The sequence below is a fragment of the Marmota flaviventris genome, chromosome 7 (genome assembly GCF_047511675.1).
Source record: "Marmota flaviventris isolate mMarFla1 chromosome 7, mMarFla1.hap1, whole genome shotgun sequence".
In the NCBI taxonomy this organism is placed as follows: Eukaryota; Metazoa; Chordata; class Mammalia; order Rodentia; family Sciuridae; genus Marmota; species Marmota flaviventris.
Window position 1 is genome coordinate 55,906,987 of NC_092504.1, and position 26,587 is coordinate 55,933,573.

The 26,587-nt window shown below is 34.7% G+C and overlaps 1 protein-coding gene across 1 annotated transcript; it reads left to right on the plus strand.

Annotated features, from left to right (window-relative positions):
• The first annotated feature begins 1,435 nt into the window (after positions 1–1,435).
• Positions 1,436–26,085, plus strand: Dck (deoxycytidine kinase). Its single transcript, XM_027950869.2, has 7 exons — positions 1,436–1,660; positions 6,786–6,901; positions 16,220–16,413; positions 17,408–17,555; positions 19,626–19,741; positions 21,984–22,074; positions 23,692–26,085. Exons 1-7 carry the CDS (start codon positions 1,570–1,572, stop codon positions 23,716–23,718), a joined length of 783 nt encoding a protein of 260 aa, XP_027806670.1. The 5' UTR covers positions 1,436–1,569; the 3' UTR covers positions 23,719–26,085.
• Positions 26,086–26,587: the final 502 nt, after the last annotated feature.

The following is a 26,587-nucleotide window of genomic DNA, read 5'->3' on the forward strand; positions in this document are numbered from 1 at the left end:
TGGTAGCTTCCCCATTACCTTTTCCCCAACTTCATTGCCATACTTTGATGACAGCTACTTTTCAGCTTCAAGGCTCTAGTAGCTAACCACTGTGAAAAGATAAATGAAAATAAAATAAAGGCAGAGCAAGATTATACAGGGAAGTGAGGCTGGAGTTGTGGCTCAGAGGTAGAGTGCTCGCCCAGCATGCGTGAGGCACTGGGTTCAATCCTTGGCACCACATAAAAATAAAATAAAAATATTAAAAGGAAACAGCCTTTTAAAAAATTACATAAGGGAGTTACAAAGGAGAATTTTTGCTGTTTTCCAGAGTTCCTCCATGGACTTGTTTTAATTTCTGCTCTTTAGTTTTGAGAATGGAGTTACCATCCACTCTCCCCTTCTTCTGGCTCTGCTTTCAGATGCATTTTGGGTCTGACCATAGCTGCAAGGTTAAAACTAACCTTTTGATTTCTGTAGACGATTTGAATTTGATTACTTCCAGGAAGCGTAATAACCTGGTATAACCCATCCTAAAAATGAACAACTCTAGTTGTCCCCAGCTAGATTAGCTTCCGCAGAGTACATGGCACACAAATAGACATCCTAAAATCAACATACGTGTTTTAACTGCCAGATGATGGAGTCAAAAGTTAATTATGCCATTGTCATGCTTAAAAGAAACCTACCTAGTCTTGCGGTTCCCTACACAGCACTGAGGGCATCCAATTCAGATGGAGAGGGGTATGGAATCTCAGGAAAGGCTTTCTGAGAATGGTGTCTGACTACCCATATTCTAATCCCAGTTCCATGTGCCCATTTCAGGACACGAAACAGTTTCTGGGTGCCTGCTTCCTCAATGGCAAATGGGGATAATAACAGGATCTAGCACTGGATCACTAGTTAACTCGAAAAGAGCTTAGACTTAACCAATGTGTTTCTATAATAACCCATGTATATATGCCTATAGGTATATATTGTATATAAGTATACAATAAACATTCAAGTTGTGGGGGAAAAAAGAAAAGCGCTTATAAAAAACTGCCTAGTAAGGGCAATGCATTTCCTAAAAGCCTTTGCTGATGGGTCTTACAGGATAACAGAGGGTAAACATTTGACTTTACACCACAGATTTTTCTCCCCTAACGAGTTCAAAATTTCAAGTCTAATTTTGTCCTGACGCTTCGGTTTATTCCCAGAAGCCACTCGGAGAAGCACGTGAATTCTCCAACTACAGGCCCGCTCTTAGCCCTCCTTGGCCCGATGTCCCCGGACCCCTTCTCCCCTCCCCCCAGGTTTTGGAATCGCTCCCGCACGACGCCGCACACGCGGCACCGCGTGACCCGTCGTGACGTACGCAGTGGACCGCACCGGAGGTGGGAGAGGGCCGAGGGGACGGTAGAGGGCTTGGGGGCGGAGCCACCCTACTGGCCCGCCCCCGTCGGCAGCTGCCTCTGCGCGCGAAAGTCAAACTTAGGGACCCGCCGGCGGGGGAAACCTAACTGGGTCAGGTCTGGGCGAGTTCCGGTTCGTGCGCGCATCTGTGCTCTCCTCCTTGCCCGAAGCATTTGGGGCAGCCAAAGACCAAGAATGGCCACCCCGCCCAAGAGAAACTGCCCATCTCCCTCCACTAGCTCCGAGGGTACCCCCATCAAGAAAATCTCCATCGAAGGGAACATCGGTAAGAACCCCTGGTGAATGTTGGGCTCAAAGCAGGGGGAATCACGGTGGCGTCTGAAGGTCCCCTTCGCTGCCTTTAGCTGCTATTAGGTGAGGGCTTTGCCTCCATCTAGTCTGGAGGTGAGGACGCGGCCCCGGCTTCCTTTCCCGCCCAAAGCATCTTTCCCAGCCCTCCCCCGCTACCCTCCTGCTCCCGAGGCTGGCGGACGCTGGTCCGGCTGAGCGCCGGGCGGGCGGGCTTTGTGGGGCGCGCTTTGGACCGCTGCACGGGTCTTTTTTGGGCACTCGAAGAGGGAAGGGTTTCTTTTGGTGGTGGGTCGGATACAGCGGATTTCTTGAGGTGTGATTTAGGTTAAGTTACATTCACCCTTTTAAGGTGTACTGTTCTATGAGGTCTCAAACATAATGCCTTTTCACATCAATATAAAAAACATTTCCATTGCCCCCCACAGTTCCTTTGTGCTCCTTTGTAGCCAACATCCTCTCCCTTCCTCTCTTTCTGGCAATTGCTGACCTGATTTTTTTTTTTTTTTTTTTAATTCCTGCGAGTTATGCCATTTCCAGAATGTCATATAAATAGAATCAGAGTGTCTAGCCTTTCGTGTCTTGTTTCTTTTAGCATAACGCTTTTGAGATTCATTCGTGTTTTTTCTGTAGTTCCTTTTTATTGCCGAATATTGTATTATTGCAAGGATATACCATGATTTATGTATTCCCCACTTGTGGATGTTTGGTTTGTTTCTAGGTTTTAGCAATTATTGATGAAACTGCTATACACCTTCAAGTTCAAGGAAAGAGGCTTTTAATGTTCTAAATAGCATGGAGTTCCTCAATTCTACCTAACATCCAAATAGTAACTGGAGTTACAATTCAAAGACCACTAACGAGATTCAAAGACCACTAATGTTTCAGTTTCTGGTTTTTGGTGGTTGTGTGTGTGTGTGTGTGTGTGTGTGTTTGCCATACCAGGAATTGAACCCAGAAGCCCTCTACAGACTCTTCCTAGGTTGCACTGGGTGTGGGTGGCTGGCTCTAAGTTGTGATCCTCTTGCCTCAGCTTCCCAAGTTGCTGAGATTATAGGTATCTGCCATTGCCCTGGACAGGTTTTTGTTCTTAACTCTGTTGGGGGCAAACCACATCATGCATATCATTGTGCAAGGTGAACATGAATTTCCTACTACAGGAAACCTACTCCTGACACTTCCTGTTTTGATAGAATTTTTTTGGTTGTAGGTTGGGTACTGGTCATCCATGCATACAGTATAGTTTTTCTTAACACATTCAAAGCACTGTTCCTATAAAAAAGCAAGGCTAGTAGATGCTTCACCCATTCAGAAGAAAACTGAATACACCCTCAAGAAGATCTTATTTTATTGCTGCAGGTTTAGGGCACCAGTGGGAGAGACTCTTATTTCATCTAAGCAGTGTAAGTTCTATGATGATGCATGTTTGCTGGTATGATGCATGTTTACTGGTATGAGTCCTCTTTGTGAAGAAAGATCATCTGCAAAGACAGGAAAAAGTAGTTAACAATGCCATCATAAAAATGTATTTGAACAGACAACACCTCAGATCAATATCACAATGTATTAATCTTCTTTTCTCTTCTTAAATCCAGTTAGGTAACATATCATATCTAGAAATCTACTTTCCCTGCAAGCATCTGTAATCTTCTCAGCACCTGAAATAATTTCCTAGCGTGTTACTCCATCTCCAATTTCTCTTTAATTACTTACAGAGCATTCATTCTATATACAGATGGAATCATGTTATAACCTGCTTAAAATTCCTGACTTCTCTATACTGAAAGGATCTGCAAACTGATGGCCTGCATTTGTACCATATTTTCCTGCTGTGATTTGGGTGGAGGTGGGGTGTTAGTTACTAGAATTTTAAAAATTTGAGATTCCCCATAAACATCTAGGTTCTTGGCTTATGAAAAATCTAAAGATCTCCTAACACTGGGCTTATGTTTCTATGTAACAACAATTTGTGTTTAGATGGAGTGTGTTCCTCACCATTTACTGTCTCCTTTACACTAGGCTTTGTCAGTTGATGTTTATTACTGCTTTTGCACTGTTGTTCATGTTCCCATCCACCTTATTTGACAGATTCAAACAAGCTATCACTGTATAAATTTGTGGCTGGATGCTATGGCACATTCTTGTAATCCTAATGACCTGGGAGGTTGAGGCAGGAGAATCTCAAGTTTGAGGCCAGCCAGCCACAGCAACTTAGCAAAACCGTGCCTCCAAAAACAAACAAACAAACAAACAAATAAATAAAAATAAAGGACCAGGTTTGATCCTCAGTACTGAAAAAAAATACTATTTTTCTTTATGATTCTGTTTCTAGAATTTGAACTTTTTATTTTTATTTTTCAGTGCTGAGAATCAGATTCAAGGTTTGCATACTATGCAAATGCTTTACTAACAGAGAACTATACCCCAGCCCTACAATGTAAATTTTACCTGGTTATTTTAGTTTTGTATTAAAGTAGCTCATTATCTCATGTTCTATGTTACTAAAATACTCCCTAATGTTAGATTTATGGAGCCCTTGGCCAGACATGGTGGTACACACTTATGACCAGCAGTTCAGGAGGCTGAGGCAGGAGGATTGTGAGTTCAAAGCCAGCCTTGGTAATTTAGCAAGGCCTTAAGCAATTTAGTGAGACCCTGTCTCAAAAGTAAAAAGGGTTGATGATGTGGCTCACTAGTTAAAGCCCTCTGGGTTCAATCTGTGGTACCAAAAAAAAAAAAAAAAAAAGATTTATGGAAGGCTTATCTGCTTCTTAATACTTTGTTCAGAATGACTTTTATCATCTTAATGCTTGTTTGACATTAAGAATTCAGTTAGTTCCTGGGATTTTTATAGAAGTATTAATGTGAATATCTATGGTTCTTGTTCTCTTTTGCCTTTGTCCTTGGTAGAATACTTACTTATTGATTAACTTATTTTCCAGTTCCCACTTCCCCCTCAAAATTTAAGGAACTAAACTAGGACTAAGTATTGTTACTCTGTGTGAACTAAATGTAGCTATTATTACATTTAAATTTAAAAAATAGACTGCATGATTCTGCTTGTAGGCAGTATCAGAGGGAAGCTGAGGGCTGGTGTTGTGGCTCAATGGTAGAATGCTCGCCTAGCACATATGAGGCACTGGGTTCAATCCTCAGCACCACATAAAAATAAAAATGTTGTGTCCACCTACAACTAAAAAAAATTATATAAAGGAAGTAGAAAGTGCTAGCCTTCAGTGCATTTAGACTCTGAGCTGATGCCTTGGTGCTCTTTTCCTTTGTTCAGTGAATGTTCAGTGATCATTTAAAACCATTCTTCTAGATGCCTTACAGTCCCTAACTTGATCACCGTGCTTTTCTCATGACTAGAGGTAATAGTCACTCTGTTTATCCTTAGAAAGTTTTTCTTCTCTTCTGGAGATAACATGACTTTTGTATTTTATTTGTCTCACTGTTCTCTCTGTGTCAATTTTTTATTTAACTCCCTCCCTTTGCTTTGTGTGATCCTTTAAAGTTTATATATATATATATAAATAAATGGGAATATATATATATATACATATATATATTCCCATTTATTTATTTATTTATTTATGGTGATACTGGGAATTCAACCTAGGGCCTTGTGCATGCCACGCAAGTGCTCTGCCACTGAGCTACATCCTCATTCCTTTCGTTCTTTTCTGTTGCCCTGCATAATGTCAGAGGTTGTGAATATAGTTCTGCAAGTCAAAGGTAAGTTCATCCTTGCCTGCCTTAGAACCTGTTTATGAGGAAGAAGAAGCTTTGCTTGCAAAGATGTTAAAGTTATATATGGGTTTGTATGTGTAGAGAGAGAGAGAGAGAACATTATGCCGATCAGCAATGTCTAATATAACCACATAGAAAGGGTGTGGTGGAGCTGGGCATGGTGGCGCATGCCTATGATCCCAGCAGTCCTGGAGGCTGAAACAGCAGGATCTAGAGTTCAAAGCCAGCCTCAGCAAAAAGCAAGGCACTAAGCAATTTAGTGAGACCCTGTCTCTAAATAAAATACAAAATAGGGCTGGGGATGTAGTTCAGTGGTCAAATACCCACTGAGTTCAATCCCCAGTACCCCACCCCCCCCCAAAAAAAAAAAAAAAGAAAGGGTATAGTGGTCATTAGGTATGTAGCTCTACACTGTACCCTGTGAGGTTCTACATCAAGACTGTCCCTACTATTAAATATAATATATTCCTAGGTAACTTTAACATAGTAAACATTGTATACCCTGATTATACATGAGCTGTCCCTATGTCCCCTGCCAACCCCATATCTCAGAAACTAATGAGTGGTCAGAGAAAACTAAAGTACATATTTTTTATTTATTTTTTTAAGGTTTGGTAGAAAACACAGAACCATGACAATTACTTCTTTTAGGAAGTATTTTGCAGAAAGGTTTTATAATATTTACTAGTCATTGTGCTTATTAGTGTTAGTAATAATCATATTATTCTTTATTCTAAAACCCTAGTCATTGGATGTATCTTCATATTGATATTATGGTTACTTGTGTGTTCCTTAATTAGTTTTAGATAGGAAAAAACTGAGCTTCTTTGTAGACTTGAGAGAGTGGAGCTGGTAGACAGGAAGGTTCTAAAAATCTGAGCCTGGAATGAATATTAATATAGTGAGAGTTTATTTGTTATTACAACAGTTTCCATGAAGAAAGTTCTATTATCTTTCTTGAGGAAACAGGCTCAGAGAGGTTCAGGGACTTACCCAAATTCACACAACTAGTTTTAAGTGGGAGACTAGCCTTACTGTTTCCCAGAATTGCTTGGCTAAGGAAAATATGTCTTGGAGTTGGACTTTTTTTCTCCCAGATATAACATCTTGCCTAAAACTTCACTAGATTCTTATTTCCTCTGTTCTCTGGCTTTGCTAAGCTAAAAACAGTAACAAGTGTGCTCCGCACAATTGGATAGGGGACCTTTCAATTTCTGTTTTTTAAAAAAAGAAAGTTTAAGAAATTGCATTTGTTGCCTGTTATAAATCCTATAAAAGCTGATGATTATTTATCTTTATTTTTTTTTTCTGACAAGTTTTCTTACTTAATTTTACCTTTCCTTTCATAACAGCTGCAGGGAAGTCAACATTTGTGAATATCCTTAAACAAGTCTGTGAGGATTGGGAAGTGGTTCCTGAACCTGTTGCCAGATGGTGCAATGTTCATAGTACTCAAGATGAATTTGAGGTATGAAAATAGAATTTTAAGTGAATAAAATAAAAATCTTTTGGATTAAAGGACCAACATCTTTTTCTTTTCCAATAAAAATTTCAAGTCTATATCTTCATTGTGGTGGTGCTACATGAATATTTATATAAATATATACATAAAGATTTGTTGACCTATGCTTTTAAGATTTACTATTGCATCTAAATAAAGTTAAGTGTTTTAAGAGTTTAAAAATTAATGAAGCCTTAAAAAATTGAATTTCAATTTAAATTTCTCCAACGGCTTTGTTTTTGGAGCGAGGGAGTACTGAACTCAGGGGCACTTGACCACAGAGCTACATCCCCATCCCTATTTTTGTATTTTATTTAGAGACAGGATTTTACTGAGTTGTTTAATGCTTCTAGTTGCTGAGGTTGGTTTTGAACTTGCTATTCTCCTATTTCAGTCTCTGGGATTATGGGCGAGCTGCTGGGATTATAGGCATGTACCTTCACTCCCTGTTCAAGGGGTTTTATATTTTGATTAAAAACAAGCAAACAAAAAAAATTTTAAAATTTTAGTTTACCTTTCAAGACCTTTGTTATAGAGAAAATAGTTTATTTCAGATTTCTTTTTATCATTACTATCATTCTTAAGACTTCTATTATAGGGCACAAGTATCATTTTCATTGCCTTGCAAATGAGAAAGGAAGCAAATAACAGTTACATTTCCTTTTTTTAGTAGAAGAATTTTTGGTTGTGTGTATAGGAGCGAGTGATTGCTAATATTTTTACTTTTGGAGAATTGGGAATTGAAATTGAAAGAAGAAATCTTCAAAAATGGAAATGTATGCTAGAAACTTACTTTAAAAAGGGCAGGACAGAAGAGTGAAAAAAATATTTTAAAAAGTTTAACTGTTGGTAGGATTTCTGTGAATAACTGAATATTTAAAATATAAATCACATACACAAATAGGAATTACTAGCAGGATACTCTGTAGACTTTGAATATATATGATTTTAAATTAGTAAAAAATATTTTACTAACATTACCTTCTATTTGCTAAGCATAGTTACTTTAGGTCTGGGGCCAATTAGGTATACCCATCTTTATAATGTCTAGGACTAAATTTAAAGGGACTTCCTCCCCAGATGGACCCTATTTTCTAAAGAAATTGGTGTCTCCTGTCTTTGAGGAAAGGTAGGGTTAGTCTTAAAAAGAACTTTAAAGTGGGTGAATATATTTGTTTCTTTAACCATTTTTAATTGACATGTAACAATAAAAGTATATGAAGCCTATGTATAGTCTAAAGAACACTTCAAAAAGCTAACATCTTTGTAATCATCATCCAGGTCAAAAAAATAGAACATTAATTACTATTTTAGAAATCCTGTTTGTCCAATCATATCTGTAAACAAGGGTACAAATATGTGAGGTGCTTCTAGTTGAAAGTTATTGCCCTGTTAATATTGAGAGTATATCGCACCCTTTAGTAATGTTGCAAAGAAGAGGTTGAAAATTGTATTAATATACTTGGGAAGATAATTTATAATAAGAAGATTGTCTCTTGAACTTGGAATCAGTTCAGAGAGATTGGTTAGATTTAGTGACTGACATCATTAGACTATGACACATTGATGTATCTGTCATCATTTTAAAACTATGTGTCTTCATGAATCTGGCACTTATGTTTATGGGCTAGGACATTTTCTTTCCATGTACTGGAGTCAGAATGCCAAGCTGGCATTTTTAAAGTAACTAGTATACATATGATCCTGTTATCATGGGGCTGGGGGGAGTACTAGAGATGGAGTCCAGGGGCTCTCTATCCCTCTGCATCCCCAGCCCTTTTTATTTTTTTATTTGAGGGTTTTGCTGAGTTTCTGAAGCTGACTTTGAATTTATAATCCTGCCTCATTCTCCTGAGTTGCTGGGATTATAGGCATGTGCCACTGCATCGAGTTTGATTATCTTTGTTGAAATTTGATGCATATTCTTGGACGGTAGCTTTAATTTTGTGTGTGTCTATTGAAGGCTGTTATATTATTAGTCTTCTGTACTTCCAGGCAGAGATTCAAACAATGTGGGAATAGTATTTTGGGGTAGATTGTAGAATGTCAGGGAATGGGTAGCAGAGTGGCATCCTTCTTTTTTTTTTTTTTTTCCCTGGCCCTCCACTATACTCAAGAAGTGGGGTTTTCTTCATCTTAGATCAGTACTTCCCCAAACCCATCCCTGATCTATTCCTTGGAGTTATGTGACTCACCAACTGTATAAATCTTAGCTTTCTTAGAGTATTGTCAACAATGGGAAATGGACTGTTTTCATTCCAGTCCTGGCCAGCCCAGCCCTACTTTGGATGTTATCCATTTGATTATACTGCTTGGAAGTTGTAGAACTGGAAGAGTGGCTATTAGTAAATGTTGTCTTTCCCTGATATTTAAATATGCACATGCTTATTTAGCTTGTTTGGGGTTTTTTTTAAAGCTGTTTTTTTTTTAAACCTGCCACCTAGTGGCTGAAATGTTGCTGTACTGTTAATAGGCTACCACTAATTTTTTTAAAAATTTATTTTTTATTTATATATGACAGCAGAATGCATTATAATTCTTATTACACATATAGAGCACAATTTTTCATATCTCTGGTTGTATACACAGTGTATTCATACCAATTTGTGTCTTCATACCTGTACTTTGAATAATAATGATTATCACATTCCACCATCACTAATTTTGATACAATGAAAGGGTGAAATAGTTTAAATGATTACATAGTCTCCTTCTCTCATGTGATAAAAATGATCTTTAAAACTTATCACCTAGATGATTTATCAAATTTTGTATTAAAGGCTTATTTCCAAATAATAATATATTTGCTGATTTGATTTAATTGCCTCCTATTAGATTTTTTTTTTTTTTTTGTAGATAGACTTAAGGAGATCTATCCTTTCTGTTCTTTTTCACTGAGCTGAATTTTTTACATTTATAAATCATTTAATATACAAAGTTAAAAACTATTTAGAAGCTCAGTGTAGTGGTGCACACCTGTCATCCCAGTAATTTAAGAGACTGATGAGGAGGATTGGAAGTTCAAAGCCCACCTCAGCAAGGCCCCAAGCAACTTAGTGAGACCCTATCTCAAAATAAAAAAAAAAGAACTGAGGATATGACTCAGTGTTAAAACACCTGGGTTCAATCTTCAGTACCAAAACAAACAAACAAAACCAAAAAACAAAACAAACAAACAAAAACACTATCTAGAATTTTACATTTTTAAAAGAATATCTTCTAAATTATTCAACAGAAGATAGAGATCATATTCCTTTGTCTGAAATCCTGGGGCCAGATGTTTCAGAATAAGAAATTTACAAGGGCTGGGATTGTGGCTCAGTGGTAGAGCGCAAGACTTTCGCGTGTGAGGCACTGGGTTCCATCCTCAGTACCACATAAAAATAAAGGTATTGTGTTCATCTACAACTAAAAAAAAGAAATTTTTAGAATTCAGAATGGTAAATCAGTGTACATACCATACTACAATAATCCCCGCGCGCGCGCACGTGTGTGTGTGTGTGTGTGTGTATTTTTTGCCATTGGGGATTGAACCAGGGATGCTTAACCACTGAGCCACATCCCCAGCCCTGTTTTTTATATTTCATTTACAGACAGGGTCACACTGAGTTGCTTGGGACCTTGATAAGTTGCTGAGGCTGGCTTGAACTTACAATCAATCCTCCTGCCTCAGCTTCCAGAGCTGCTGGGATTACAGGCATATTCCACCGTGCGCCACTGAAACCCTCAAATTTTTAACTCTCAATGTATATACCATTCTACATTAACCTTCAATCAATCATGTATGATTATGGGGCGGGACAGCAGCCCTCCTTGCATAATCAAACATGTTAGTACTTTTGTAGTAATATAAATGCCTATTCACACCAAATGGGTTAAATAGATGTCACTGTCAGTTCATATTAGATTTATAAGCAAATGAATTTTGTCATCAAGCTTATGAAAATTTTGTTTTCAGAACTTCTTCAATTTTGAAATTACAAATTCAGATGAGGGAATGCAGACCTTTATAAACTTGTGTGACAAGACATGAAAGATTTTTAAAAAGCATAAGCTTTCAAATACATTATAAATTAACAGGCATCTTCTCTTTGATTTTATTAAATGTACATCTTAAATATAGGTACACATAGCATACAATATGATTTATGACAGTTGGTATTCAAAGGTACAGGTTCACTATTCTGTAAGAAGGGGATATTGTTGAATGAGCAGTAAAATTAAAAATGAGATTAGACCTATCATCTATAGCATCACATATACACTTTGGATCCCTAACCTTCTTATGGCAGATAAATGGCTGCAGATGATGCAAAAAAGGCTTATGTCTGGTAATACATTCAAATACCAAGGTCCTAAAGCTCCAGTAATTAACAATGGCTGTATAAGGCTTATTCTCAAAGATCTCTAGTATTCCCACAAAAGTTGTAGCAAGACTTCTTTTATCAGTGCCTTTGGCATATCCCAGATTAATTATTTTATTCATTATCTTTCCATCAACATACAGAAGAACTACATATTTAGGTTTTAAAACTGAGGTATAATTTTAGTTTTTGTGCAAATATCAAATCCCAGACCTTCTATCACTCAGTAAAGAAATCATCTGGCTTTCTTTAAGTCTACTTCAGTTTTCTGGTTTGTTGAGTAGCTTCTGAAGACCTCCAAAACAGTATTCCATTGCTAGAAAAGGCATATCATTAATCAGAAAATTCAATTCCTCAGGAACGTCATAGGCCTTTACAACATTGGCATGATTCAGCTTCATGCTGATTTCATGTCACCACTATTATGTTTTTGGTACTTAGCTCTAGGTGATGAGATTTATTTGCTGTTTTGGGGTCAAGTTCCCAGTGCTGGTACAGATAGACATTCCCAGAGCTGTCAGTGTCAAGCTGCTCCCAGATCTCTCAGGGCCCACCTATACCTGGCCACATTTTAGGAGTCAATCTTATTGGGTGGAAGGGCAAGCAGTGTTAGGCTCTGGCAGTATTCCTGAACTGAATTGTTTTTTTGGCGAGGGTGGGGTGGGGGATTATTGCTATTAATTGTGAAGCATTATGTTACTTAAATTTATTTTTTTAAATTTAAGTTGACCAATGAAACATTTATAGTGTACAACATGATGTTTTGAAATGTATATATGTTATAGAATGGCTGTCAAGATAATTAGCATATGTATTACCAGTGCTATTTTACTTTTATCTAAAAGTTATTAATACTAAGAAACCAGTGAGAAATTAGTAACTGTGAGAAAGGAGGTATATATTTGTCTTTGAAACAACTTATCTTTTTCTTTTTTCAAACCCTTGATATTTTTTTCTCACTTACCAATAATCTATATTTCCTATAAAATAGTGAAATATTCTCTCATGAAGTAATAGTGGATATGAATCAGAGAGAACAGAATAAAAACCACTATAATCCCATCATTCTGTATGTTTCATTTATATAGTTGTGATAATAAATTACTAAATCCAGTTTGGGTAACGGTAAATACAGTTTTTTATTTTATAAAATAATACCACTTCACAGTTAAGAAAATGTCAGATTATCCAAAGAGGGAAATGAAGCTGGGAGCGGTAGTCCTCACCTGTAATCTCATGGGCTTGGGGATTACAGGCTTACACAGGAGGATCGCGAGTTCAAAGCGAGCCTCAGCAATGGCGAGGCACTAAACAACTCAGTGAGACCCTGTATCTAAATGAAAAAATACAAAATAGAGCTAGGGATGTGGCTCAGTGGTCAAGAGCCCATGAGTTCAATCCCAAGCACCCCCCCCTCCAAAAAAAAGAAGAAGGAAATGAAACTTACCTATAACCTTATTACCCAGAGATAAGTGCAGATCCTATTTGATACAACAGTATACAATTTTGTACTGTTTTTCTCAGCTATAATAATCATTATGACTTAACAATTTAAAATGTCATTAAAATTTTTCTGTAAATGAAAGGCAGCTTAATTTATTGTATGTATATACCATTATATACTTAATATAATATAAATACCTAATAATAATGCAGTGATAGCCTCCTATTTACCTAGCACTGTGATAGACAACTTTTCAGTTAAATCTATATTCTAGATTATTTCTTTAAAATAAAATTCTAAAAGTGGACTTAATGGGGCCAAAAATTACAGATTTTTTTAAAGTAGCTAAATTGCTATGTAAGTGTTATACCTATAAAATTCTATTACAAAGTTTTGCTTCAGTTTTAATTTATGCATTTGTATTTTTAGAACTAGCTGATTATAATTTTTATAACTAATGAGTCAGGATTGATCCTCTAAGTTCTTTTAATATAGTAGACTTTGAATTACTTTGGGCAAGAGAGATTATATTTATTGGGAAATTCAAATAAAAGGTATATGATTTTGTTATTAATTTTTATTTTTATTAAAACATAAAGTTTTACCATCTTAAATGCCTTTTTAGGTGTACTGCTTTGATAATAAGTACATTTACAGTGCTATAAAACAAATCTTTTGCATCTTTCACAACTAAAACTATGTCTAGTAACCACTCCCTTTGCCTGCTCTTCCCAGCCCCTGGTAAATGGCATTCTACTGGGTATAACTTAAGAATATGACAGCTTTTTCATTTAGCATAATGTCTTATATTGTGGTCTTTTAAAAAAATCTTTAATATTATTATTGTTTATTTTTATGTGGTGCTGAGGATTGAACCCAGAGCCTCAAGTGTGCGAGGCAAGCGCTGTAGCTACCACTGAGCTATCACCTTGGCCCCTTATGCTGTGGTCTTTTAAAAAATATAAACACTTATTTAGAAATGAAAAAAAGTACCTATTTTAATGGATATAAAGAGATGGGGAACTCAGATTTTTAAAACAAAAATAACATTGTAAAAGAAAATATACATGCATAGTTACAATAAAAGAACTAATAAACGATACATTTTAAAAATAGAGCTAATGTGATGCTGGATGCAGTATACTTGTAATCCTTGGTGAGCCAAGAGGATGAAAAGTTTGAAACTATCCTTGGCAGTTTAGCAAGACCCTGTCCCAAAATAAAATTTCAAGAAAGAGGTTGGAGGTGTAGCTCAGTGGTAGAGCACCCCCCATGTGTTCAGTTTCCAGAACCAAAAAAAGCCCTGAGCAAACAAACCAGCTAATATAAGATGTGTAGTGTTCTTTATCATCAGATGAATTGTTTTCATCTTCCTGTTCATTGTTGACTTACTCTAGCTCAAAAAGTTTCAAATTTCTGCTCATCATCTATTTATATGGTCATATTTATCTCTTTGGAGTTCTAAATGTCACCAGTACCTGTATGTCCATTTTTATTCAGAAGATTTGGGAAATTTTCTTCTCTTATTGCATTGAATGTTTTTTTTTCTTTTAAAGAATTTTACCTTTGTTTTATTTGTTTTTATGTGGTGCTAAGGATCGAACCCAGTGCCTCACATGTGCTAGGCAAGTGCTGTACCACTGAGCTGTGTGGGTTTTCTGTGCCACGGGCTTGTATCGCTACTTTTTCCTCAAGACCTGTGGGTCTTAAATTTGATTTTCTATTGTCCCAGAGACTGTATATTTTGTTCAACAAAGCCCTGGTGGGGAGAAGTTGGGAAATCTTTTCTGTAGATTTCAGATTTTTAGCATTCTGGTTTTAGGTTTGGTGGATGCTTAGAGGTATACTAAGCTTATGGTTATATTCTGATAGTTTTTTTTCTTTTTCTTTTGAAGTTTTTGGGAATCAAACCCAGGGCCTTGTGCATGCTACGTGAGCATTCTCCCACTGAGTTATACCGCTAGTTAAATTGTGAGAGTTTTACTTAATAGTCATGAGGATGTTAGGTTGGATACAAAGGTTGAAAGTGAATGGCTATTAAAGGGACTAAGATAATTTTGACTCTTGACCCCCAACAGTCCATCTCTTCACAATCATGATATCCTCAGCCAAGGTCAAGCAGTCTGCAGAATTTTTAATCTAGGTGCTACTCTTCAGAGAACTTCAGTTCCACATCATCATAAACAATCTGTGTTGGGGGTGTTGCCCCATTGTCTCATAATTTTTTTTTTATAATTTTGAAATCAGAAGCCAAACAAGCTTCACATTGCATTTGGTTGATATGTCTTTTCAATTTTAATATCTTAGTTGCCTCTTTTTATTTTTTCCTTTGCAATTTATTTGTTGTAAGAAATTGAGTCATTTGTTCTATGCAGTTTGCCTCCTTCTGGTTTTGGCTGAATATATCACTGTGATAAAATTTACCATGTTTCTTAGTTCTCTGTATTTTCTATAAATCTGTAGGTAGACCTCCATAGACTTGATTGGATTTAGTTCTAATTTTTTTGGGGGGGGGCATGATTCCTAAGTGATGATGTGTATTTCTGTTTACCATTACATTAGGAGGATGTCAGTTGTTAAAATTGGTCAGTCACTTTAGGTGGTGTCAGTCTAATTTGTCATGGGACACTTGAGAGAGAAGTTTCATTGAGTCCTAGAGTTTGAGGTCAGCCTGGGCAATATGGCAAAACCACATTTCAAAACAACAACAAAAATAAGTGAATTTTTTAAAAAAGAAAAAAATCCCTGTTTGTCCAATCATATCTCTGAACAAGGGTACAAATATGTGAGGTGCTTCTAGTTGAAAGTTATTGCCCTGTTAATATTGAAAGTATATTGAATTCTTTAGTAATGTTGCAGAGGAGAGGTTGAAAATTGTATTAATATACTTGGGAAGATAATTTATAATAAGATTGTCTCTTGAACTTGGAATCAATCTTATGTTTGGTATGTTAGGTTTATTCAATACATTTTCAGTTTACAATATTTTGAACTTATAATTGGTTTATCAGAATGTAATCCTATCTGAATTGAGGGGCATCTATGAATTAGGTCTGTTTGAAAATCATCTGGGAATAGTGGGGACTGATAAACTGGCGAGTATGTGTCCCAGTTTATTTTTCCAAGAGGAAATAAAAAGATAATATTTCTTGGCTTTCCATTTTAAAAAGAAAATATAAATCCAGATAATTTCATTTAGCTTTTAAATATTGACAATTAATTCAAAATTTTTTAAAGTCCTACTTTAGCCAAATAATTTCTTTCATAGCTTGTAAGTTTATGACCTCTTGTGAAGAAGATTTGAAGATCTTTTAGGCTTCAGATAACTTAAAATACTGGGGAAAAAGTATAAGGAAGGGGACTTAACTTGGTTTTATTAATCATCATGCATTTATTTGTATAGCTTTTTTTGGAGCCTTAAAAAGTTCAGATAGCTCATAACATTGCTTTTTTTTTTCTTTTGCAAATTCAAAATAGGAACTGACAACGTCTCAGAAAAGTGGTGGGAATGTTCTTCAGATGATGTATGAGAAGCCTGAACGATGGTCTTTTACCTTTCAATCATATGCCTGTCTCAGTCGGATACGAGCTCAGCTTGCCTTTCTCAATGGCAAGCTCAAAGATGCAGAGAAACCTGTATTGTTTTTTGAACGATCTGTGTACAGTGACAGGTATATATAAATGGTTTATACTTGGTTATCTGGAAACTTGGCTTAGAGTTGGACATTTTTTTTTCCCTCCTGTTTCCTGTGAATTAAAGTAATAATAGAGGCTGAGTTGAGGAATTGAGATACATAATGACATTTAATCTCCTCAGCATTCTGGTATTAATATCGCTGAGAAGTTTTAGCATTTATAATTTCTGGCTTCTGTGGAAATGATAGGGAATAGTAGCTATTTAATCCAGATTTGTAGAGAAGTTTTAAAATTCTCATCTGTTCTGGTTAAATCTGGTTCTATATCCTTGTGTCTCACCTGAACCAGTGAGATAAAAATTTCCAAGGGAGCTTTAGAATTTTCCTGCTTATGTCAGATTCTTTGAATCTCCAAATTAATTCAGAATAGTTTCCAAAACTTTTTGGTTTCAGGACCCCTTTCTATCCTTAATGATTATCCTGTATCCAAAGTGCTTTGTATCTTACTGATGTGTATATCTTGTTATAAATTTAGATTGAGAAATATTTTAAAATTATTTACTCATTTAAAATTAGCAATAAACCAATTTCATATTAACATAGGTAACATTTTTAATTTAACATATTTTTCTAAACAAAAAGTAGTGAAAAAAATAGCAGTGCTTTACACTTTTGCATGTTTTTGTCTAACTTAATAGAAAAATTTGGATCTTCATTTGTGCTTCTGTATTCAGTATGTTATATCTTCTTTTGGTTGAGATGTAGTAGTATGTGAAGTAACCTGGCCTCTCATAGAACTTCTTGAAGAATCTTTGAGACTTCCAGTGGTCCTCACATGACATTGGGAGAACTGCTGACCAAGAACATGTAGCCCATAGTTGAAGAAACTCATGGTTTTTTGTTTGTTTGTTTTCTGTTATCTGAGGCACTATCTGCCACAGGATTTAGGAGAATATTTCATATTCATTTAATAGATTTATTTTCTATTTCTTTGTGGGTTTTTAAAAAAATGATGAATCCTCTCTTTCAGGTATATTTTTGCATCTAATTTGTATGAATCTGACTGCATGAATGAAACAGAGTGGGCAATATATCAAGACTGGCATGACTGGATGAATAACCAGTTTGGCCAAAGCCTTGAATTGGATGGAATCATTTATCTTCGAGCTACTCCAGAGGTGAGAACCAATAAAAATTCACTTGCTCCATTGAAAATTTAAAGTAGTATTTAGAAATCTTTTCAGTGGTGTGTGTTGAAGGCAATTTAATTCAACTCCAGCCCTCCATGTCTTCATCTCCAAACTTACAACTTTATTGATAGAATTGTTCTGTTTTCTTGGCAGAGTAGAAGCAAGACTTGTCAAGTAGCACTTTTAGAACCCGCTCAGTTCTCTTTTATTTTTCATCTTTATTTCTTCCTAACTTGCAGACTTTCTCATCCCATTTTACTCAAGCAACTTCTTCAATATAGGCTGCATATGAGGTAGGACTTAGGATATTTTAATTACCGTACAATTTCCAATGCCTAGGATAGGGTCTGGGTATGCAGTAGGAGATAAGTAAATATTTGCTGAATGGATGGCAAAGTTGGAGGTTCATTTCAAGGAAAATCTTTTATAATTGTAACTTGAATGAGTAGATAGTGACCATTAAGTTGAGAAGAGACTTAGTTAAGGGAGCTCCCTTGAAAATATGCCTTTTATGATAAATTATAACTGCAATAGCTGTTCTGTTTACATCATAATATATAATAAATCCAGGAAGATCAAGTAGATGCTTTTCATGAAATCAACCTAAATAATAGGATCTTACATTTAACTGGAAGCTTTCTGGGTTTGACACTTGCATTCTCATTGTTTCTCTGTTTTTTAAATTTCTACTTCTTGGGTAAGTCAAAAGATCTAGGTTTCTGATTACAGTAGATTATTTTGTTCCTTTTTTTTAAATGTCAAATAAGCCAGGATTCAGCAGTTATAATAATATTGAAATTCACTTTTATTTTTGAGAAGAATCTTTTTGAATACGAATGTTAAAAAAGAGCATAAAGAATACTAATGATTTTATTCTGCTGGAAACAGTTTCTTAAAGACTAACACAAAACTACTGTTTTATCTCATCAGTATTTTTTAAAAATATTTTTTAGTTGTAGATGGACACAATACCTTTATTTATTTTTATGTGGTGCTGAGGATCAAACCCAGTGCCTCATACATGCAAGGCGCACACTCTACCACAGAGCCACAACTCCAGCCTCTCATCAGTATTGTTTATGATATAGTTTGACTAAATGTTTAATTATTGAAAAAGAGAATTTATAATAGACTTTGAAAGACAGTTTATATGCTGCTCTAGGCTTATGCATGTTATTTAGGTTGAAGGTTTCCCCTCCCCCCTCTGTCTGTCCATCCATCTGTTCCTTCTTTCATTTCTTCCGTCCTTCCTTTTTATGGTGCTAGGGATCAAACCCAGAACCTTCTGCATGCTGCACAGATGATTTACCACTGGGCTAGGGAGTTTGGGGGTTCTTATGTCTTTGGATACATGATAAATTTCTGAGGATTTATGAATCCCCACAAATTATGTGAATTTTTGTATGTATGTATGTTTTCAGGGGAAAATGATCTAGAGCCATACTTATAATGTGACTATTTAAATTATGGCTATTAAAATTAAATAAAATTTTAAAATTCAGTTTTTTTATCACTACACTAGCCATGTTTCAAGTGCTTAAAAGCCATAAGTGGGTAGTAGCTACTTTATTCAATAATGCAGATATAGAACAGGCACAAAACATCCCATGTTCTTTTCAGTTGTGGTGATCTAGAGTTATCGTCACGTTAAGAACCACTGCCTTTAGTGATTTTATATTAACTGAACATAGATGTTCAAGTTTGATTAACAAAAATGTAGGATTGAAAGATTGCCGTACCTTTTAGCTGTCCTATAAAAATTTTAAGTAGATGTTTAATGAATTTTTCTCCCTCTTTTTACCAAACTTACATTGGTTAGTATATTTCATATGTGGAGAGTGAAAACTAAAGAGTTATTTTGACTTATTTTTGAAAGTACTATTTAGTATAGTGCTATCAAATGGCTGAAAAGCCATATGGAAGGAAAAATGAACTACTTCAACTTTCTAGAAGAAAAGAGAATTTGGCTAGCATAACTTAAGAGGCACAGAAAAGAAAATTTTGATGGCAACAGAAAAAATAATTTCCTTGTCTTTTTTTCTTATTGCTTGCTTTTAGAAATGCTTAAGTAGGATATATTTACGAGGAAGAACTGAAGAGCAAGACATTCCTCTTGAATATTTAGAGAAGCTTCATTATAAACATGAAAGTTGGCTCCTGCATAGAACACTGAAGTAAGACTTCCTTATTCTTATTTATTATTCATTTTGAATAAATACCTAAATCAAATTTTAATCTAAAATTTGGAAGATGTGAATAGCAACTTGTAAAGTTTTTCATTTTTAATCATTTGTTTACTGATATCTTCTAGAATTAGTTTGGATTTTGATTCTCTTTTTTTTTTTTAATCTTTTTTTTTTTTAAATATTTATTTATTTTTTAGTTTTTGGCGGACACAACATCTTTGTTTGTATGTGGTGCTGAGGATCGAACCCAGGCCACACGCATGCCAGGCGAGCGCACTACCGCTTGAGCCACATCCCTGGCCCCAAGGATTTTGATTCTCTTGATTGTAATGAGATCTCATTTCCTTGAAGATTTTTTTTTTCTTTTTCCTTTTCCTTTTTGTGGTGCTAGGGATTGAACCCAGAGCCTTGTACATTCGAGGCAAGCACTCTACCAACTGAGCTATAAAGGCAAGCATTCTACCAACTGAGCTATATCCCCAGCCCTCTTTGAGGTTTTTATAACTAGTGTCACCTAGTTACAAAATTGCATTTCATTCAATTGATTAAGAATTTATCTCTTTGTGCCTTACGTAGGTACTCTCTTTTAGAAATAATTTTTAAGATGCAGCAAGCAGTCCCCCCCTTATCTGATATTTTGCTTTCTATAGTTTCAGTTACCTAGCATATTAAATGGGAAATTTCAGAAATAAACAATTCAGAAGTTTAAAATTGCTCACCAAGCCAGGTGTGCAAGTAAGTTCCAGCTACTCAGAGGCTGAGGCAGGAGAATTGTTTAAGCCCAGAAGTTTGACACCAATCTGAGCAACATAGTGAAACTCAGTATCAAAAATTAAAATATTGTTTACCATCCTGAGTAGTGTTATGAAATCTTGTGCTGTCTTGCCCTGTCCTATCTCATCTGGTACAGCACAGACCTGAGTCATCCCTTATGACCTGCCTGATAGTCATTTAATTGCCATCTCTGTTATTAAATCAACTGTCATAGTATCATGGTACTTGTGATCAAGTTACCCTTGTTTTACTTACTAATGGCCCTAGACTCCATGAGTTATGAATGATACTTGAATTTGAGATATGCCAAAGAAAAGCCATTAAGAGCTTCCTTTAAGTGGAAAAATGAAAATTTTCAATTTAATAAGGAAAGAGGGTTTTGAAAAAATCCACTTTTAAGATAGAAAAAGCAGGGGCTGTGGTTATAGGTCAGTGGTAGCATGTGTGAGGTGCTGGGTCCTCACATCATATAAAAATAAATAAATAAAATAAAGGTATTTTAAAGAGAGAAAAATCATTAAATTTGTATATGCGAGTATAAGAAAAAAACATAGTATGTAGGATTTGTATATCTGTATTTTTAGGAATTTAGTGGAAGACTTGGAATGTGTCCTTAATCGAATGGGAGGACTAATGTAATATTTTTCAAGTTTGTTTCATGAAACATGACTTAAGAGGTAATAAAGCATAGTTGTTAAGTTAAATACATAGACTTTGTCCTTACTCAGCTTTTGACTCAAGTCCAGTCTCACTTATTGATACATAACCTTAGATAGTCTTTGAGTTTCAGAAAGACTTCTGTAAGACTTTTCCTTTTTTTTTTTTTTTGGCAGTTCTAAGGATCAAACCAAGGATGTTACATATGCTATGCAAGTGCTCTACCTCTAAGCTACATCCCCAGTCCTCCTCATCTTTAAAATACAAAAATTTCTTTCTTTTTTTTTTTTTTTTTTCTGGTAGCAAGGATGCTTACCCATTAAGCCACATCCACAGCCCTTTTTAAATGTTGAGACAGGGTCTCACTAAGTTGCTTAGGTCTTTGCTAAGTTGCTGAGGTTGGCTTTGAACTTGTGATCCTCCTGCCTCCGCCTCCTGAGCCACTGGGATTACTGGCATGTGCCACTACACCCAGCTTAAGATGAAAAAATTTCTAATTTATCCTATTTTTTGTTTGAGAATCATATGTCACAGTGCCTATATGTTCTTACATCTTAATTCTTTCTTTACCTACAGTAAGTCTATATGAGAAGAAAGAGGCTACTGGTTGATAATTTTAGTGTAAAATGTTGATAGTATTTTGATTTTTCATTGATAAAGGGCTGCAGATATAGCTCAATGGTAGAGCACTTGCTTACAATGTGCAAAGCCCTGGTTTGGCACTACCAAAAAAAATGCATTTAAAAATTTTCTCTTTCATTCCTTTTCTAACTTTGTTCACCTCTCTCCTTTTAAACAGAACAAATTTTGATTATCTACAAGAGGTGCCTATCTTAACACTGGATGTTAATGAAGACTTTAAGGACAAACATGAAAGTCTGGTTGAAAAGGTAGATTTAGACAAAAACTATAAACTAATATTTGTTTGCCTTACTTAAAACAGTAGTAAAAACTTCAGAAACTTTTTGAACAGGAAGCTTATATAAAGTTGCCTTAAGAGACAGCTTTAGAGGGCTGTAGAGTATTTAGATTTAAATCCTGACTAAATTCTAGTTTTGTAGCCTGAAGAATCTTGTTTGTCTTTTTCTTTCTCTGTAAGACAGGGATAATTGCAGTGATATGTTCTTTCTCACCTCCTTCCCTGCTTCTTTCCCTTTTGTTCCCCTTTATTCACACCACCAATATTTAGGTGAATTAATAATAAACTGCTTATAAAATTAAACTTTTTTCAACTAAATTCAATATGGAGGATATTCACAGTGGAAGCATATGGACTTCATTTTTAGCTGAAGTTTTGAGATTAAGAGATTATTTTGAGTTTTGATGGAACCATGTTAAGGGTGAACTGACATTGCCTAAGATAATAACAATAATAATTATTATTATTATCTTATTCAAAATTATTTTTTTCTCTGATAATTGGAAATTGATCGTATTAAGTGAGTGGTGCCATATTGATAAAGGAATGGGGAGAGAATTGTCAATAAACATTTGAGCCAATAGTAGGGGTAATTATATAGGAAATGTTCCTATACCCACATGAATAATCTTGGTGATCTGAGGTCTAAAGAGGAACCACAATTTTTTTGTTGTTTAGTTTTGGGAGCATCTTTGACTTTTTTCTTTCTCTTGTCACAGAATGTCAGCTGTTTATTATAAATAGGGATTTGATATTTTTAAGGGAGTATATAGTTGTTATATGTTTTCCCCATCATATGATGTAAAACGTATCTGTAAAATTTAAGTGACTTTTTCTTACTATTAGTAATGTCAAAAATATAGGATAAAATTCATTTCTGATAATATTAAAATTGTCATTGTACTAACAGCTAAACATCAATATTAGTGAGTCTGTAAATCTACTTGTTAATTTTATCTAACTCTTTGTTTTGACTAGAATCATTTTATATTATTATTTATCTTTATTTTTATTAATATTATTAACAGTTGTCTTTCTTTTTTTAGGTATGTTTACAAGGCAATAACCTCTGTCTTTTCAGGAGAATTTTTGTGTAGTCTAGAATACGTAGAGATTGAGAGTCCTGCATTGTGGTGTTGTTCAATTAGCTAGGTTCAACTCAGAACTTATATAACTTTCTCAGTACACTAACATTGCATAGTATGACAGAAATTTGTGCTTAAGAAATATTACGTATCTACTCCCTGATTTTCAAAGCTTGTTTAAACTATTGTGATTATTATTAAAGCTACACACATTGCTGTTCTTTGGTATTTGAATAAAGGGATAAAACTAGTGTTATGGCTGTTTAGAACTGCATCAATCTTAGATATAAATTAAGTAGTTCCTAGAATGACCTTTTAGGTCATTGATCTTTTACTACAGAAGTATTTAATAATATTTCTTTGGGAAATAAATGGTATGGTATTGTCATAAAGTTACTAATATATTTGGGGTCTTCAGCTTTTACATACACTTTAATGAAGACAAATATTAGATATTTCAAATTAGTTAAAAAATTATGTTAATATTTTTTTTCTTCCCTCAGGTCAAAGAATTTTTGAGTAGTTTGTGATCTTGCCGAAGACTCGAGATAGCCCATTGTTTCCAAATACTTCAGCTTTATGTGTCTTCATAGCTCAATATTCATAAGACTCAAGTTTTTAACCTTTTTTTTTCTTCAAGAAAAAGTGTTTTTGTGTGTTTTATGAATCCTATGTAAAACTTTCTCTCCCTTCCTCCCTTCCTTTCTTCAATAGTTCAAAAATCAAAGATGTTTAATTATCTCTTATAACAGGAAGTCTGGAGGTAGATGGTTCCAAAATCTGAATAGTGGTTCAACTATATTATAAAAGACCTAGCCTCCTCCTGTCTTGTCCCTCTGTCATCTTCCACCGGTTAACATTTTCCTATAGTGTTTTTCACCTCAGGGTTGACCAGTTTCTTAACTGGAAGCATTAATGTTACAGAGTAAATCATGTGTAAATTAAATTATTGTACCTATTAAAAGTTGAAAAATAGAATTTCAGAATTCCTTGAATAAGGATTCTGAAGTGAGTTTTGTTTTGTTTTAATTTTTGTTTGTTTATTTTGTTTTATTTCTAGAGGTGCTAGGGGTCAAACTAAGGATTTCATGCATATTAGGCAAGTGCTCTACAGAGTTGTATATCTAGCTCCTGAAGTTTTATTTGGAATGTTTTTGATCAGGTGCCTCTCTTTCCATCCTAATTTATGTTAAAGATAAAACTAAGTTTAGTATTTAATCACTTGATATTTATCAATGTATCTATAATACATTTACAGGGAAGCAAGTTAGACCTGATTCCCAGTTTGGTAATGACATAACCTATTTTATAAATCATTTCACCTTTTACCTTTGTTTCTGCATCTGTGATCCATTTTTATTTTTACATGGGATTTTAGATGATTGAGGAGAAAATTTTTGTATCTTTAAAAGATAGCTGAAAAGTTATTACCTGAGTATAAAGATTCAGTTTACCAGGAGTTTAAAATAGCTACCTGCTTTTCCCTTCTCAGACTATTGTTTTAGAAATGAAAATTCTTATTACAGTTAAGAGATTTACTTAAACTATGTTTTTCCTTAATAATTAGGTGGAAGTGTAGTTTTTCTTAAATTTCTTTTCATTTTTATATCTTTTGTTGTGTCTATGTGTGTGTGGTGCTAGGGATTGAACCTAGGGCCATATTCACACTAGGCAAGTACCCTACCACTAGAGTACACTCCTCTTTTCATTTTTGTAGGAAATATTAGTAGAACATAGTGAATGATAAGTTTTTCTATTTTCTTTATTGTTCCTGCAGTGGAAATGATTAGTTTTTGTCTGTCTGCTTGGTGAGTATTCAAACTAGAAACTGAAGCCAAAGTGGAGTATCTTAGCAATTTTGTCTGTTTAACCTCACCTCTTATTTCTTGCCTCATTCTTCTTTCCCTACTTTCTGAATTAATTAGGCAGCATGCTAGTTCCAGTTTTAAATAAATCATGTATTTCTACTTTGAAAACATTATTATTGCTTTTTGCTCCACAGTTTGCTTTGGTTTGTAGAATTTTGACCTAAGTTTTTTGTACCTTTCAGAGAAATCACAAAAATGATTTTGCTTTATATGTAATATATCATGAAATAATTATCATTTTTTAATTGAACTAAGGAATAAAATTAACAAAACTTCCTTAATAAGGCACACTTCTCTCTAAACTACTTATGTGAGTAGTTGTAAAACTTTGCATGTATTCATCTTAAGTCTGTATATAAATAAAGAGGTTTTTTTTTTCCCCCCTAGATATTTAAGTTAAAGTATGCAGGTTTTTTCCCATGTAATTAACCTTTCTATTTTATACTTTAGAAAAATTGTACTTTTTTTTGAAATGAGAGGAAGAGTTACTTATTTTAAAATTGTAGTTTTCTTTTTATGTCACTTTTTGCTTTTGGTTTCTTGTTGAAAGGTGATAATTCAGTGGATTAACCAATCCTGATGCACTGATGTTTGATTAGGGGACTTGATTTCAAATCAGTAATAACCATAAATACTTAAATTGTATCATGATATGTGTGAGCTTTTGGTTGTTTGGTATAAATGAATTTGTCTATTGACTTATGTGTCAATAAGTAAGTTTGAATTTCACAGACTGCTGAAGTTAAACTTATTAAAATGATTACATCTTTTTTTTTTAGAATTTACATTCTACTTTTGAATAAAAAATTATGAATTTAAAAAGTTGAAAGTGGTCTATAAATTACATTGATTTTATTATGAAGCTTATAATTCAGTATTCTTCGCTGACCTTTAAAAATGTTTAATGATTTTTAATTTGTGGAATTGAAAAGATGCTAATAAAAATGTATTTCTTTGTCATGAATAAACAGTTGTACTAGTGTGATAGGTTCTAAGAATTAAGCCTAAATAAAGATGATATCCCTTAAAAAAAAAAAAAAGGAATTGAGCTTAGTGGTCTGAATTACTTCTTGAATCAAATCTTATCTTCCATTGGAGTATATGTATTAATTTTTTAGAAAAATAAATTTTTAGTTGTAGATGGACACAATAATTTTTTTTTTCATTTTTTTTATGTGGTGCTGAGGATAGAACCCAATGTCTCACGTGTGCTAGGCAAGTGCTCTACTGAGCCACATCCTCAGTCTATGTATTTTAATAACTTTCTCTTCCATGAAGGTAACGTATAAGACTTGTTTTCGTCATCCAGAATTTTCTCTTCTGCTATGCCTGAAGCTTAGAATATTATATCCTGAGCCACCTAGATATTTTAGGTGTCATATTTTAAAGAACAGAGTTCCAAATGTTTTTAAAAATGGAGATATAAATTTTATTACCTCCAGAAAATTGCTAGCTAAATTAAAACATTAAAGGGTTTATAAATTTTGGGGATGAGGGTGTAGCTCAGTGGGAGACCACATGCTTAGCATGT

What these genes read in the sequence shown, in the direction of transcription:
- Dck (XM_027950869.2), top strand. Translation starts at nt 1,570, where the DNA reads ATGGCCACCCCGCCCAAGAGAAACTGCCCATCTCCCTCCACTAGCTCC. An exon ending in CTCCTGCATAGAACACTGAA is followed by an intron (nt 19,742 to 21,983) that starts GTAAGACTTCCT and finishes CCTTTTAAACAG; the next exon opens with AACAAATTTTGATTATCTAC. An exon ending in ATGAAAGTCTGGTTGAAAAG is followed by an intron (nt 22,075 to 23,691) that starts GTAGATTTAGAC and finishes TTCTTCCCTCAG; the next exon opens with GTCAAAGAATTTTTGAGTAG.